General features: G+C 35.0%; 1 protein-coding gene across 1 annotated transcript in view; it reads right to left on the minus strand.

Annotated features, from left to right (window-relative positions):
* Window positions 1–1,185: 1,185 nt before the first annotated feature.
* Window positions 1,186–15,276, minus strand: part of LOC106618439 (uncharacterized) — a 28,478-nt gene continuing 14,387 nt past the window's right edge. The window contains exons 2-5 of the mRNA XM_014236193.3: window positions 7,133–8,195; window positions 4,183–4,446; window positions 3,189–4,117; window positions 1,186–1,886 (exon numbers count right to left, since the gene is read on the minus strand). Coding sequence (XP_014091668.2) covers window positions 1,677–1,886; window positions 3,189–4,117; window positions 4,183–4,446; window positions 7,133–7,649 — 1,920 coding nt within the window. The 5' untranslated portion in view covers window positions 7,650–8,195 and the 3' untranslated portion in view covers window positions 1,186–1,676. The remainder of the gene's footprint in view (window positions 1,887–3,188; window positions 4,118–4,182; window positions 4,447–7,132; window positions 8,196–15,276) is intronic.

The following is a 15,276-nucleotide window of genomic DNA, read 5'->3' on the forward strand; positions in this document are numbered from 1 at the left end:
CCATTAACGCCTTCACCGACTCACGTTTCCTGGGCCTACCGTTAGATCACTTCGATGATAATCAACCTGAACCTTACCACCCAAGCGGATATTAGATAACCGCTAGAACAACAACAATAGCTTATGATCCACCACTTCAGCCCTTCAGTAGCGTTGTGTGATTGACTGTGTCAAAATGTCCAATACTACTAGGATTGTCCTCTCACAGCGTAGTTTTGGATTTAACCATGAACAATCTGGCGTTTATGACGCTTAGGGTTGTGGACTTTCCGGAAGTCATGTTGATGATCTGCTAAGCTCAGGTGGAGAGTGAACGTCGGGAGTAACAAAACCTCAAGTGTCTTCAACACTGGGGAAAGGAGAATTTTCAGACGATAACTAGGTTGTCGAGTTTCTCTGGTTTCAGTAAGAGGACCATTCATTTGACTTTGCAAGAGTGCTCAACAACACATTAAGGAACTTGGTTAAGAATTATACTTACGTTGAGTCTAGATGCTTAAGCATCTAGATGTTTATTCTATCTGGGCCAATGGATTTCGCCTTGCTGATGACACTCTGAACCTCCTGGCGCGCAGTCTTTTGGCATTTTGCGCGGCACATATGGCCATCGAATTGAATTTCAACCCGATCGCCATGTCTCTTCGGATTGGACAAGGCCCTGACATTAGTCCAGAGCTTACTCACAACGGTGGAGAGGTTATAGGACTTCAAGTGCTCTACCCATTTCATCCGCTTTTGCTGATTTACCATTTTCCGAATTTCTAAATTTAGACCCCTAAGCGGGGATCACAGGGATGGGCCTGGCGTTAGGTGTCGCGCAGATTATTTAAATATGCTGCTTAGGGTGTAGGTCTGCTATTCTTCCAGCCTTGGGGAATTGACGCTCCCCAACGATTATGTCCGTTGGAATGGGTAATTATGGGAAGATGTTCTCGGTAAATTCTATTAAGCCGACCCATTTAGCTTTGTTGAAATTAAAAAAGGTGTGCCTTTTGTCCACAAAAATAAATTTTCGATCGAGATAATTATGGGCACATGGTCTATTGCGAGAGTTATGCAATTTATCAGACCACCATTGCCTTATTCTTTTAGTCGGTGCTATTCTGAATTTGAAAATCCCAAAGCCACACACTCAAATTCAACTAGAGAAACAACATTATCTTGTTAACAATAATAATTCATCGCTTCAAATGTATATATATTAACATTTAAGGATTTATTTCATTCAAAAAAATTCGTTATTCACACTATCTTCAAATATATATGTATATTTATGTACACACATATACTGGTACATCACATCATTTTTCATAATTAAAATAAGATTCCCATATGAAATAGATTTACTCATATACTTAATTTTTAAATATTGTAATGGCATTTATAATGCATTTACGAGTATGTTAAGTCTAGAAGACAAATACATACACATTCATGTATTCATGTATAAGTAGCATTTTTTCACCTAAGGTATATATTTTATGTCACTTTATTACTTGTTACATATGTATTGTATACTTTCACATATATTTTTACATAGATAAATTTAATGTTATATTTTTAATATATTTAAATAAAAATATTCTAAGATCTTTCGTACCGCTATATATACTTAATTTAATTCGTTTACAACTAGCATTACATTTTTTATGACTTTAATGAATAAATCTAAAATACTATTTACACTTAGTACTCTTATCCAGTAACTTCTTCCAAAGGTCAAATTGTTCATTTGACTTGACCATATGTACACTGATTAGTTTGCGTATGTTGCATGGATTAAATGCAATACGTCGATTAAGGAACTCATTGGCATGTACGCGTTTAATACCAATCTGTTGCGCAACAATTCCCGTTGTGAACACATCCTCTAGCTTCAGGTATACCTGTAGAATAATGTTATTTTCATAGTTAGTTGTTTGTATTCACATATTTATATGTATGCACGTACAGTTGCCACAAAAAAATAGAAGTGACATTATTAACAAAACGAATTTTTAATAAAAAAAACATTTTTTAAGTCTCAAAATTTTTGTACAAGACATTTACTGATGATATACATATTAATATTTCCATAGTCCATATGTTTCAATTGAACGTAAAGAAAATTTGATAACACAGTTTATGTTAAATAAACTAAAAACTAGTTCCACATAAAAATAGTAGTAGTCTATGTACTGCTATATTCCATCAGGTATATGATAACATTACCTCATCTAAGCTTTTAACATATGGAATTGAACCAACTCCACTATGCGAAAAGCTACCCCCTACCATGATTTTAACATTGCCATGTTTAACGGTTTTTTTTGTAAATCAGGGATAGATTTCCATGTTAACGGAACGCTGGACAAAGTTTCTAGAACTTTTACTAACAAATAATTCAATTTTGGATTCATATGACCACAACATATTTCGCCATTTGAACAGGGGCAGGAGCCATGCTGATTTGCAAATTGTATACGGATTTCTACGTGTTTGTTTTTTAGTAGCGGTACTTTTCGTGGACTTTTTGTTCTGTGACAATCGCCTTCAAAGAGTTTTAGTATTTACTGATAAATTTCGTTTATCACTGATGCTCCTGGCTGACGCAAAAGCATTCATTTTGAGTAGTGGCCTATATTGTGATCGTAAACAATAGTTGTTTGGCGCTTTCATTCATCTGTTTCGTCTGTATTCTTATAATTTAAGGCATTTGCTACCATTTGTGTAAAATATTCCATTTCTTGGATCTTCTTATGCGTTTTTCCTAGTTTCGAATTTTTTTTATCATTTCCAACTTTACCTCTGTAGAATGCTTTCCTCTACCCACTGAAGAAAAATCCAATGATTAAATTATTATTTTTAATTAACAATTACTAATTCAAATCGCTGCTAGATCATGGAACTCTACTTACTTCTACAGGTTAAATATTATTTTAGGAAGGAAATTTCTAACACTTCTATTTTTTTTGTGGAAAGCAATTTCAAGTGCCTCCGAGAACTAGCAAAGCTGTACGAGAATAACAATCATCACATTAAAAATTTGTTTTATGTTTTAATGTGAATATCCCGTTACGTGTTCTGCTATTGTACCTCGTCAGTTATATGTGATCCAGAATGGTTATGTACCCAAATATATTTTTCATATTGGCACTCCTATTATTTTTTGGACAACTGCAGGTATAAAAGTCAACCGGGCTACATACCTGATGGAGCGATCGTTCATAAAGCAAATGTATTATGTCGCTCGTTATGAGATACGCCGGACCGGTGGTGAACGGTGGAAACAGTGGTTGACTAAATTGGTCGGTTGATACGTAATATTTGGATTTTTTGTTACGTATGGGTTTCCATTGTTTCGCTAAGCGTCCGTATATGACACGCTTATCTTTGATATGACTGTCAATGAACTGCAACAATTTCGGCACATTTATAAACATATCATCATCTGTTTTAAGTATAAATTTGGCTTTATGACAATGCAAATCCACCCATTCTAAAGTGGAAATCGTTTTCAATGTTAAATTAGTATAAGAGTCGATGAAGTTTCCACGAATCATATCCTCATAAATAAAGTTCTCAATACTCAACTCCTTGCTTATACTTTCATTTGTGGAGCGCCCCAAGACAAATGCTATGGATACATCACGTCGTGTGCCATAGTGTGCCCAGGTCTGTCGTATGGCGAGGCGTGCTTCAGCGTGATTTAAGGCTGACGATATAAGTATCAGTAATTTCAAATCTTCACCGTCATTTGGGCAAATCTTAGCGAAATTTATTTCCTCGTTTAAATGTCCTGACTCGTAGATTTCACTGGTGGTTATACCCTTGGTGTGGTCGACTGTTTTGGGTGGTACTGGATGGATTATCTTAGGTGGCACTTTCGGCGGAATTTTAGGTTTATTTGCACTAGTTTTGGGCAAAGCACTATTTTCACTCGGTTTTTGTGGTTTCACAGCGCCATCAGGACGTTTAATGGTCATCACTACGGATGGTGGCAAAGCCACATCACTGTTTACATCATCATCATCATCATCGTTTTCGTTGTCAGCAACATTGCCTTCCACTTTAGGAACCTTTGGGATCGCATTTTCCTCAGGTAACTGTTTGCTACCATTTGAATCTTTTGTCACAGCTGTAAAAAATTTAAGTAATAACGTTATAATATTGCACATTTGTTGTTGTACTTCATTTACTTACATTTCTCATTCGCCGCCGGCGCTGCTGTGATGTTTTTCAATATCTTATCTGCATTTTCGATAAACTTTTGCAAATTCGATGTCGGTATCATGACCTCTGAATCTAGTATTTTGTTTATATTGTTGGCGTTATCACTGGATTTTGCGTTGAGGTTTTTAAGCGGATCTGGCTGTCCTTGTAACTCCGATTTAGATTGCTGAAGAGGAGCACCAACATTTTTTGCCTGTCCATTAGAAACGTTTGGGTAACTTATGCTACCGACCACTAAAATTGTAAGATAATCAAAATAAGCAATTAAAACAAGTAAGGAAGGGCTAAGTTCGGGTGTAACCGAACATTTTATACTCTCGCAAAGTCAAATAGTATACTCGTTTGAGATTTCTTTGTGGATTAACTGATATTTTCGGTAGAAGGTCAACTATAGGCACTGGGGTCCACATATTTAGTACTTAGGGGCTTAAACAGTTTTGGTTCGATTTAGACAATTTTTGGCCACAAGGTGGCATACTTTAATCGCATTATTCACGCAAAGTTTTATCCCGATACAGTCATTGTTGCCTGATTTGCATAGTGGAAAGTGAAAGAATCAGATGGAATTTAAAATGGTGTTATATGGGAAGTAGGTGTGGTTCTAGTCCGATTTCGCCCATTTTCGCAGTATGACATAGAAACATGAAAAGAACGTTAGCCACCGAATTTGATTGAAATCGGTTAAGCAGATCTCAAGATATGGGTTTTCACCTAAAAGTGGGCTGTGCCACGCCCACTGTCTAATTTTGAACGCGGTTCCTATAAAGTCATCTCATACCATCCCAGAGATAAAATTTAATGTCTCTGGCGTGTTTAGTGCTTGATTTATCGCGCTTTTAGTAGTTTTTAACAGTACCGTTATATGGGGAGTGGGCGGAGTTGCCACCCGATTTCAACTATTTTCACACCGTCAATAGAAGTGCTAAAAGCATTTGCTTCTAGTGAATTTTGTTATTATAGCATTAGCGGTTTAGGAGATATGCACATTAAACCTATTAGAGGCGGGACCACGCCCACTTTAAAAAAAAAAAGTTTTAACTGCAGATGCCCCTCCCTAATGTGATCCTGTGTACCAAATAACAGTCTTGTATCTTATTGCGGAGCTTAGTTATGGCAAGTTATTTGTTTTTGATTAATGGCGTTTTGTGGGCGTGGCAGTGGTCCGATTACGCCCATCTGCAATACCAACCGTCTCACGGTACCAAGAAACATGTCTACCAAGTTTCATAAAGATATCTCAATTTTTACTCAAGTTAGAGCTTGCACGGACGGACGGACGGACGGACGTACGGACAGACAGTCACCCGGATTTCAACTCGTCTCTTCATCCTGATCATTTATATATATATAACCCTATATCTAACTCGATTAGTTTTAGGTGATACAAACAACCGTTAGGTGAACAAAACTATTATACTCTGTAGCAACAGGTTGCGAGAGCTAAAAAACGCTAACTTCAGTTGAACCGAACTTTACCAATAAACATTTTTTCATCTAAGAACTTAATGTTAATCGTTCAGTTTGTATGACAGTTATATACTATGGTGTTTCGATCTGCACAGTTTGTTCGGAGATTGTACCGTTGCCTTGAATGATATAATATGCCAAATTTTAATATAAGAACTTTTTTTTGATTGTTCAGTTTGTAAAGCAGCAATATGCAATAGTGGTCTGATATCGCCGGTTACGACAAATGAGCGGCTTCTTGGGGAGAAATGAACGTGTGCAAAATTTCCGATCGATATCTCAAAAACTGAGGGTTCGCGTATATACAGACGGTCGGAATCAGAATTGAAACCGATAAAAAATGTAGTAGGTGTAATGAATTCAGATATTATTGGTTTGACGTTCGAAACAGAAAATGTACCGGTTTTGGGTGTCACGGAAACCAATTTTATTGGGTTTGTTATTAGAAACAAAGCAAGAGGATAGTCGCTGACAGATTTGAAATGCAAGTTAAGAAAATAATTTATCGTTATTTCTATAGGAGAAAACATAAGAATAAAACACAAAATGTAATAATAATTGGTTTATGGAAAAAATCCAGATATTTTAGGAGGAAAGGAAATCTCACCAAAAAAAAAACCCTCCACACGCAACGAATAGAGTCAATAAAACATACTTACAAGCCCTAAAACTTTTTTCTTTTATTAAAACGGAAAATTTATAATATTTTGTAGAGGGTATTTTTATTATTTCATTTATTTATTTTGATTGCTTTCACTCGTTTGGATATGGCAACATTTATTATTTGTCAACATGGAACCCATTTGTTATTGTGCATATAATGAAAATGGTGTACAAAATAAAATGCTTATTTAAAGCAAATATGAAAATAATTAATACAAAATAAATATGTAGAAACATTGTAGTGAAGTGTAAAAGACTAATTAGTTTATAATATAATTGAAAAATTAACTTTAAATCGAGAAATTGCAAGATAAAATGTGTCAAATTTTCAACGAAAAATGCAAATATCTCGAAAACTATAAGTTTCTATATATATATATATGCTATATATATATTCTTGAAATCGTGGGATGGTATACTAAAGTTTCCCCAACAGCTGACTCGAATATTGATTTTGCATACGTTCGAAAAGATGAAAATCCAATCAGATTCTGTGACACCATTGAAAATCAAAATTGGTTTGCAATTCTGACAACTATGCAACTCTGTCTTGGATTCTACAACACCCCTGATTATACCTTTTAAGGGTATTACAAGTAGAGAAATTACAATATATGCTACATTAGATAAAAACATACTAATTTTCATTGGTATTATAATTATCACTGCGATATAAAACTATAAAGCAACAAATTGCATTATTGCAAAGTGCTACCGATTGGCTTCGGGACTGACATTCATGGATGCAGTGCTTATGCGCATATGTATGTACATATATATTTCAACTCACCTAAAGCGTTGTCAATATTTTGCACTTCCATATCATCAAGCAATTCGTTACCGAAACGCTCCATCTCATCGTCTTCGGGCGCCTCATCATTGACCGCATCTACGTCGATCGTTGGTTCGCGATGCTGATGTTGTTTCTTTGCGGCGTTCGCCAATGGCGCTTTCCCTACGCCAGCACCTGAACCTGTGCTAGCTCCAGACAAAACAGCTGCCTTTTTATTCAACTTCAAAAGCGCAAGGTCGCCTTCACTTCTAGGCGCGTCTAGGCGATTGCTTATTTCAAAACCACTGTCGGCAGCATCATTACTAGGTTTACTCTTATTCGTTGCTATCAGCGGCTGATACTGTTGTGCAATAGCGCCCGCAGCATCTGTCACCGAACTGGCACGCATAGAGTGCGAATGTGGTGGTGTAAGTGTCGCATTTGACGAATATGTGGCGTATATGAAAATGGTGAGGATAACTATGCTCACGACGAGCAGAAAGCGAACAAATCTTATATTATGTATGCTGCCCATAGCTGCTATTGTTTTTATTTACTATTTTGCTATTGATTGGTTTTAGATGTGGTTTTTCGGTTTAATAATTTGGCTCACTGAATTTAGTTTAATTCTAGACTTGTTGCTTTTGGCGACCATTAAAATCGCTATAACTACAAATACTTCTGGTTAATTTCCGACATTTTCCATACATTGCCGTGTTCTAAGATGTCGTTTCGTTTTTTTCTTTTGTTTTTGTAGTAAGTCTTTTATTTCGTGGTGTGTTTATTTATGCATTTATTTTGTTTTATCTTGTGGTCCTGAGTTTGGTTTTGAATTTTCAATTAACGAGTCGGAATGTCGTTGTCTTTTATGTTGAATTTCAATCAGATATGATGTAACCCACGCGCTGACTCGTTTGTGGAGATATTCCTAAATCGTGTATGTTCCGTAGTTCTCAGCTGCGTTAACAAATTCGCTTTCGGCAAATTTTTTCATTCGACTTCCAAGGCTTAAGTGCTTCCAACCAGCCGCTTTTAAAACATTTTCAATATTAAGAATAAGCCTTTCAAGCTGAAGGCTTTTCTGTTAATGCCGATTACATAGAAAATAAAAAAAGAGTAATTAATTCGGTATTTACTTACTATATATTATATGTATATAGGGTACGTCGGGCAAACGCTATATATATTTGCATATGTATGTATATACAAACATATATGTTGTACTTGTTAACAAATATCTATACAAATGTATGTACATTGAAAAGTTAGGTTAGGTTAGGTCGTAAGGTTAATTCTAACCGATGGATCTCACTGGAACAGACGTTCGTACTTTGTGTTACCATTAAACTCCTAAACGTGGATTACCAGATTCTCATAGATCAGCGGCCAGCATTTCATAGCACAATTGTGCAAGCTAACTTCACATGTACGCTTACGCTCTATCGCTCAGTCGATGTCGAGACAGCGACGAAACAACATCGCACATGGTCATGTCCCTAACGAAAATGTGAATGAAAATGAAATTTTTTGTCATTATGAATGCTTTATGGTGTTTCGAATTTTTGTGTTTTATGTTACTTAAATTAAGACAATAAAATAAAGATTTTTGGGGTTTAGTATATTTACTTTATTCCTACAATATATAAAATAAATCAGAAAGGACTTGTTTAAACAAAGAGTGAAGAAGATTCACAAAAATAATAATAAGGCGGTTAATATAATGTCTACCGAGATATATTTAATCTTAGTCTGGCAAAAGCCGAGCAATAAAGGAGAAAGTGACAAAATATTTAGTCGCACCGCGTGTGAAGCTATTGGATATTGTTCAATCAGTGCATCTACAATTGCGGCGAGATTGACTTTGCTAAGAGAGCAAGTAGTACGGGGGGCCTCTTTCGGTTCACTCTGGGTCAGAAAGAGCTCGCCGTCGCACAAGTTTTGGTTGTTGACCAGCGCTTGCCGAGCTCACTGGAGGTCCATAAGTACAGCGCTAGAAGACTTCGGAAAACCGACACGCTTCCAATCGCTTCCCTAGCAAACTTATCGGCTTTGCAGTTTTCGGCGATTCCGTTTTAACCGGGCATTCATACAAATCTAATACGGAAAAAGCTTAATGCTTTTGCTAATGAGATCATGCACTCCTTGACTAGTTGTTAGCGCACAGTTGGCGAGGTCAAAGCCAGTACAGATTCGGCTATCAGAGTGAATGCACGACTCTCTGAAGGAAACTGCACTTCGGAGCAGTACACCTAATGATACCATGATGGCAGCCAACTTCGGTTGAACGACGCTACAGTGATCAGGTAGTCTGAAACAAGAGTTGACGGAGAGCTCCTGGCAGAAGACTTTATCTACTACCTTCCCTCTTAACTTCGATCAACCCGCGAATGCACCTCAGTGTGTGTCTGTCCGGAGCCCTTTATTTACTCAGCTTTCCTAAGAATAATACTTAGCAGCTTTCGGCACAAACCACCTGCCAGATATTTATACAGGTGCAAAGTGTAGAATGGCTTTGAATGTGACTGTTGGGGTCATCCTTAGTGCATCACAGATGTCGATGAAGGCCTTTCTTTGAACACATTCCAGCTGCTTAACTACGGCTTCATAAAGGCAGAACACCACTTTCGGCCCCACCTTTTCCCAATATCTCCTCTACAACAGTATAAGACGACCGATGCCTTCCTCACACTCAAAAATCAGCTATCACATACGTATGTATTTGGTGTCTGGGTTCTTCAAAAGTTATGGTCCGATTTCGACAATTTATGGGTGTAAGATGAAATAAATTGAGGGCACTATTTGTGCAAAGTTTTATTTTGATTAGGAGGGAGAAAAGGAAGGAATCTGATGGAATTTTAAAGTTTGTTATATGGGAAGTAGACGTGGTTGTTATCCGATTTCGCCCACTTTCACAGTGTATGATAGGAATGTATTGGTTATACATACCGAATTTGGTAGTTATTGTGATATGGGATGATATTAAGCCTTTCCCTAACATCTTGCTTGTGAGATTAATGCTTTTGGCGCATTTATTCAGTGAGTTATCGCACTTTTGGTAGTTTTCAATATAACCATTATATGGAGAGTGGACCTGCATATTATCTGATTTTACTTATTTGCACGGTGTATGAAGAGGTGCTAAAGAGGCTTCTTCTCATCAATACTTTAAAAAAAATTTTAGCCTACAAGTGTCACTCGCTACTGCGAACCCTCGTACAGTTTTGTATCTTATTTAAGTGCTTAGTTACGACACTTGATAGGTTTTCGTTTAACGGCGTTTTGTGAGTCTGGCAGTGGTCCGATTAGGCCTTGGGTGCCAAGGAATATATGCAGCAAGTTGTATGAAGATATCTCAATTTTTACTCAAGTTATTGCTTGCGCGGACAGACGGACGGACAGATCTTTTTCCACTAAATATTTTTACGCTTATTTATAACAAATAGAAAACCATTTATTCAAATTCTTGTTTTGTGTTCTCCTTTTTTACAAAATATGTTTAGGATTAATTTTTGTTTACATTACAATCTGCCCAGGGCAGGTTTATAGCTAGTGTTTTTTCATATTACACATCTTTAAAGAAAACATTTTTATTTATTTTAAGCAATAAATTTAAAATATATATGTACTTACTAAAAATCGGCAATATTATTATTGTAAAACACAACGTGTCCAATCGAATATGTTTTCATTGAACAACTGTTAACTAATTAACGGACTCACGTTATTTACCTTGCACTAAGTAATACATGTACCGCTATAGAAACTATTAAAAATAACTTCAATTGCATAACTACAAAACTAGGCGTATTGAATAGTAAATAGCGTAACAAAAGCAATACGAAACTTTTGAGAGAAAAAATTAATGGTAAATTTAAGCATTTTAATATTATGCGAATCAAGCGCTTACCAAAAGAGAGCGTTTCTAATTAGCTGTCAACAATTGTATATATATGTACATATATACAGATTGTACATAACTATACATATGTACATAATATATGTTATTTAAAGTATGTGTATGAATATTGTATTATTTGCATTTCCAATTAAAATAAAAGGAATAAGTAACGCGAAACTACAAGAATGGAAGAGTCACCGGATATTAAATTCATTTTTGCAATATAAAAATTTCGAGATATATCAATAAAAAACAAGAAATAAGTAAGGGGTGCTAAGTTCGGGTGTAACCGAACATTTTATACTCTCGCAAGGTAAAGTGATATATCTGATTTCCATATATGTAAGTAAATTTTAATTAAAAGTAGGAAGTATTGCACTCTTTATTTAGAATCAGAGGCTAAAAGATACATTTTTATGTGAAAAAGATTTTTTCTAAATTTCATTAAGATTTCTTACATATTGACCGATAGAAGTCAACCGGAATTTCGAAAAGACTTATATTAGATATATGGGGGCTAAAGGAGACCCGATTTTACCCATTTTTTATGCAAGGGCATGCTGTCATAAAATACTAGAACTTATAGATAGACCGATCTGTTCGGCAAAAAATTAACCAAATGCACTAAGGTTCAGATTCTTGGTGTCTTGGTCCTTGAAAAGTTATAGCTCGATTTCGACAATTTTTGGACATAACATTAAATATCTTAAGCGCACTACTTGTGCAAAGTTTTATCCCGATACATATTGGTGTTTGATTTGTAGACTGAAAGTGAAAGAATCAGATGGAATTTAAAGTTGTGTTATATTGGAAGGAGCCGTGATTATTGTCCGATTTCGCCCATTTTCACAGTGTGTGATAGAATTGGTTGGACAACCTCACTAAATTTGGTTGAAATTGGTCTGGTAATTCCTGAGACATAGAACTTCAGTTAAAGGGGGGCGGTGCCACGTCCATTGTCTTGCTCCTATTAAGCTCTTCCCTACCATATTAGTTTTCAAAATAACCGTTATATGGGGAGTGGGCGTGGTTATTATGTAATTTTACCTATTTTCACAGCGTATGAAGAGTGCCAAAAACAATTCTTTCCAGATCAATTCTGGAAATACCAAAAGGTGTATCTTGTTACTGCGATGTACTAAATTACAGTTACTTATCTTAATTTAGTGCTTAGTTATGGCACTTTATAGGTTTTCGTTAATGGCGTTGTGTGCATGGCACAGGAACATATGTACTAAGTTTCATCAATATATCCAATTTTATATATTTTATTATCTATCTCGATTAGTTTTAGGTGATACAAACAACCGTTAGTATTATACTCTGTGCAACACCGAAGCTGTAATACCCTTCACAAGTATATTTCTATTGAACAAAAGATAATCAAAAAATCTTTATCTTGATTATAATCGTTCAATATGAATGGGAGCTATATGCTATAGTGGTCCGATCTTAACAATAGGTGCGCAGATTGTACAGCCGCCTTAAGCAATAAATCATGGTAATTTCCGTGAAGATATCTTGTCAAATAAAAAAAGGTTTCATTCAAGGACTTGATTTTGATCGATCACTTTGTATAGCAGCTATATGCTATAGAGGTCCAATAGCGATGGTTCCGATAAATGAGCAGCTTCGGGGGAAGAAACGGACGTCTGCAAAATTTCCGAGCGATATCTCAAAAAGTGAGGGTCTAGTTCGCGTATATGCAGACAGACGGACATGGCTAAATCGACTCAGCTCGTCATACTGATCTTTTATATATACATATATAATATCTTGTACTGTTTCCGGCGTTTTCTTTTGGGTGTTACAAACTTCGTGGAAAACTTAATATATATATATTCAATGTTATTCAAGGTATAATATGAATACGTTGTGACGAATTAATATCCGGATGATACGGCCCGAAATTAGCATGCTTAAAACTAATTATAATAACTAGTAGAGTAGTGTTTCATTAGACAAGTTAAAGAGATACTTTTATGTGATGAAAAAGTAATTGAAAACTATAAATCGATTTTATCGAGAATTATGCTTAATCTTAGTATCTCCAGTGTGTATCAGTAAAATATTTAGTCCGAACATGTTAATCTGTTAATTCGTTATATGATACTTCGTTAAAACACTTTACTGTGAGCATACTTTTTGCTCTATATCAGTAGTTAGGAAACTTTTGTTCCAGAACAGTTGATTGAAATTATTTTGTAGCGAGCAGCAAATGTGCTTTTTCGCAATGAACCAAATGAACTTTTTAGGCTATGGTGCAAAACAAACAGCTGATTTGATGTTACCAAGTTTTTAAGTACAGTAAGTTGAACATCAATCAATTTCAAAATGAAAACACTAATTTGATCTAATTGAAAATATTTTTTTGTTTGTATCTTTGTGAAAATTGGTAGCTATTATTTTTTACATGACTGTATAAATTCAAAAGACTGTGCAAATTTGTTTATGCCGTATTTTTTTACAAATGTAGGTACATAGTATGTGTATACAATATGTATGTACATATGAATTTTTGTTTAAATATTTACCCACTGAACTTACGGAATTTATTTGTTTTTGTATGAATTTTAATTTATATTTATGTACCCATATAGGTATTTGTATACAAACTAGTAGGTAAATATAAACACATTCCCACAATTATTGACATCATGTAATCAATACTAACAACAAGAAATGCTTTATAATATTAATTTGCCTATCTTAGCTGCTAGAGAAAATTGTAAGATTTACATATAGCTTTTGTCCACAGCAATTATCGATCATCGATAAAAATGGTTGCCAGCGTACAGATGGTCTTTGACAGAGAGTAAGTTGTTGCTACAAAGCACTGATGGAAAAGTACGCACAATTTTGCATTTTTCCACCCTTTTAACTGTAGTCGGCACTTTACGCACAATTCATTACTATTTGGCACTATTTGATGAAAGACGAAAATGTGTATATACATACAAACACATATCTAAAATCTCTTTGTAGTAAAATTTTTAAAATTTAAAAACTGTACAGTATGACAGCACATACACAATTTTTAGTAAATATTAACTTCGAGAAAAGGAAAAAATAGTTGACAGATAGTAACGTGGCAATTTAATAAGTAAATGTAAAATTGTGGGCATTTCTACAAAGCACGAATTATTTCTATATTCTTGCAACATGTTGCTACAGAGTATTCCACCTACATACATCCCATATAACACAATTTTTAATTCCATTTGATTAGATTTTTATCGAAAATATCGGTCAATCTGTGAGTTATATTATTGCAATTCAGAGATAATCTTTTCTGATAATAGTATGCCTCTATGATACTATTATCAGAAGGGATTATCTCCGAATTGCAATAATATATCTCAAATATAAAAATTTTCGAACTTCCAGTTGGCCTTATATCATATGTATACATATGTATATCGGTCAACATGTGGGTTATCTTAGCAAAAGTAACTGCACTTATAATATTGAATAAATATACTATAGAGTTTTATGTCAAAAATAAGTGAAATTTGTCTACGAACTACCCCAACTCCCATATGCAACAAATAGTGATGTTACATTTTATTCCTACAAAGTTTATGTCGAATATGTCGGTCAGTGTGTAAGTTATATATTTATAAAATTGATTGAAAATATGTAGGCTCTCGAGTAAATCTGAGCAATGTCAAAAGTTAGTCTAATCAGACCAGACGTTTTCTGCCCTCAATATACTCTATATAGTGATTTCCGACTTTCCAGGTGACTTTAAACCGTTTAGATTGGTAAAAATATGTGATATTTTAATGAAATTAAGTGGACAAGTTTTCCTAAAAATTAGGAGGTTTAGCGTTTAATATGAATGCATTTTATGGTTAACGCTTTGCACATCAAGTCATTATATTAAATTTAGCCTCTTCGTTTGAGTTTATATCAGATATATCTTATTTGCAGATGATTTTAATATCATTTTCGCGGACGGGAAGTAAAATACAGTTATAAAACTAATTGAGTCTATAACCTACAAGACGAAATTTGTTCAAAAAGTATCGCGAATTTTGAACTTTCGAGGGCTACGTTGTATTTCCGATTGTTTTGTTGCGTTATTATTACTTATGCTGACGGCAATTTTACATGTTTAGTTAATTTTTAACAGCTGTTTTGCTTAGATCAAAGAATTTGTATACAATTTTGTGTAATAACTTCATAACCACAAACCCATGATTCAACACCAGTTTTGACCCTCTGGAGCAGATCTAGGTTGTTGCGGACTGAGTCCAACATC

The sequence above is a fragment of the Bactrocera oleae genome, chromosome 3 (assembly GCF_042242935.1).
Source record: "Bactrocera oleae isolate idBacOlea1 chromosome 3, idBacOlea1, whole genome shotgun sequence".
Classification (NCBI taxonomy): domain Eukaryota; kingdom Metazoa; phylum Arthropoda; class Insecta; order Diptera; family Tephritidae; genus Bactrocera; species Bactrocera oleae.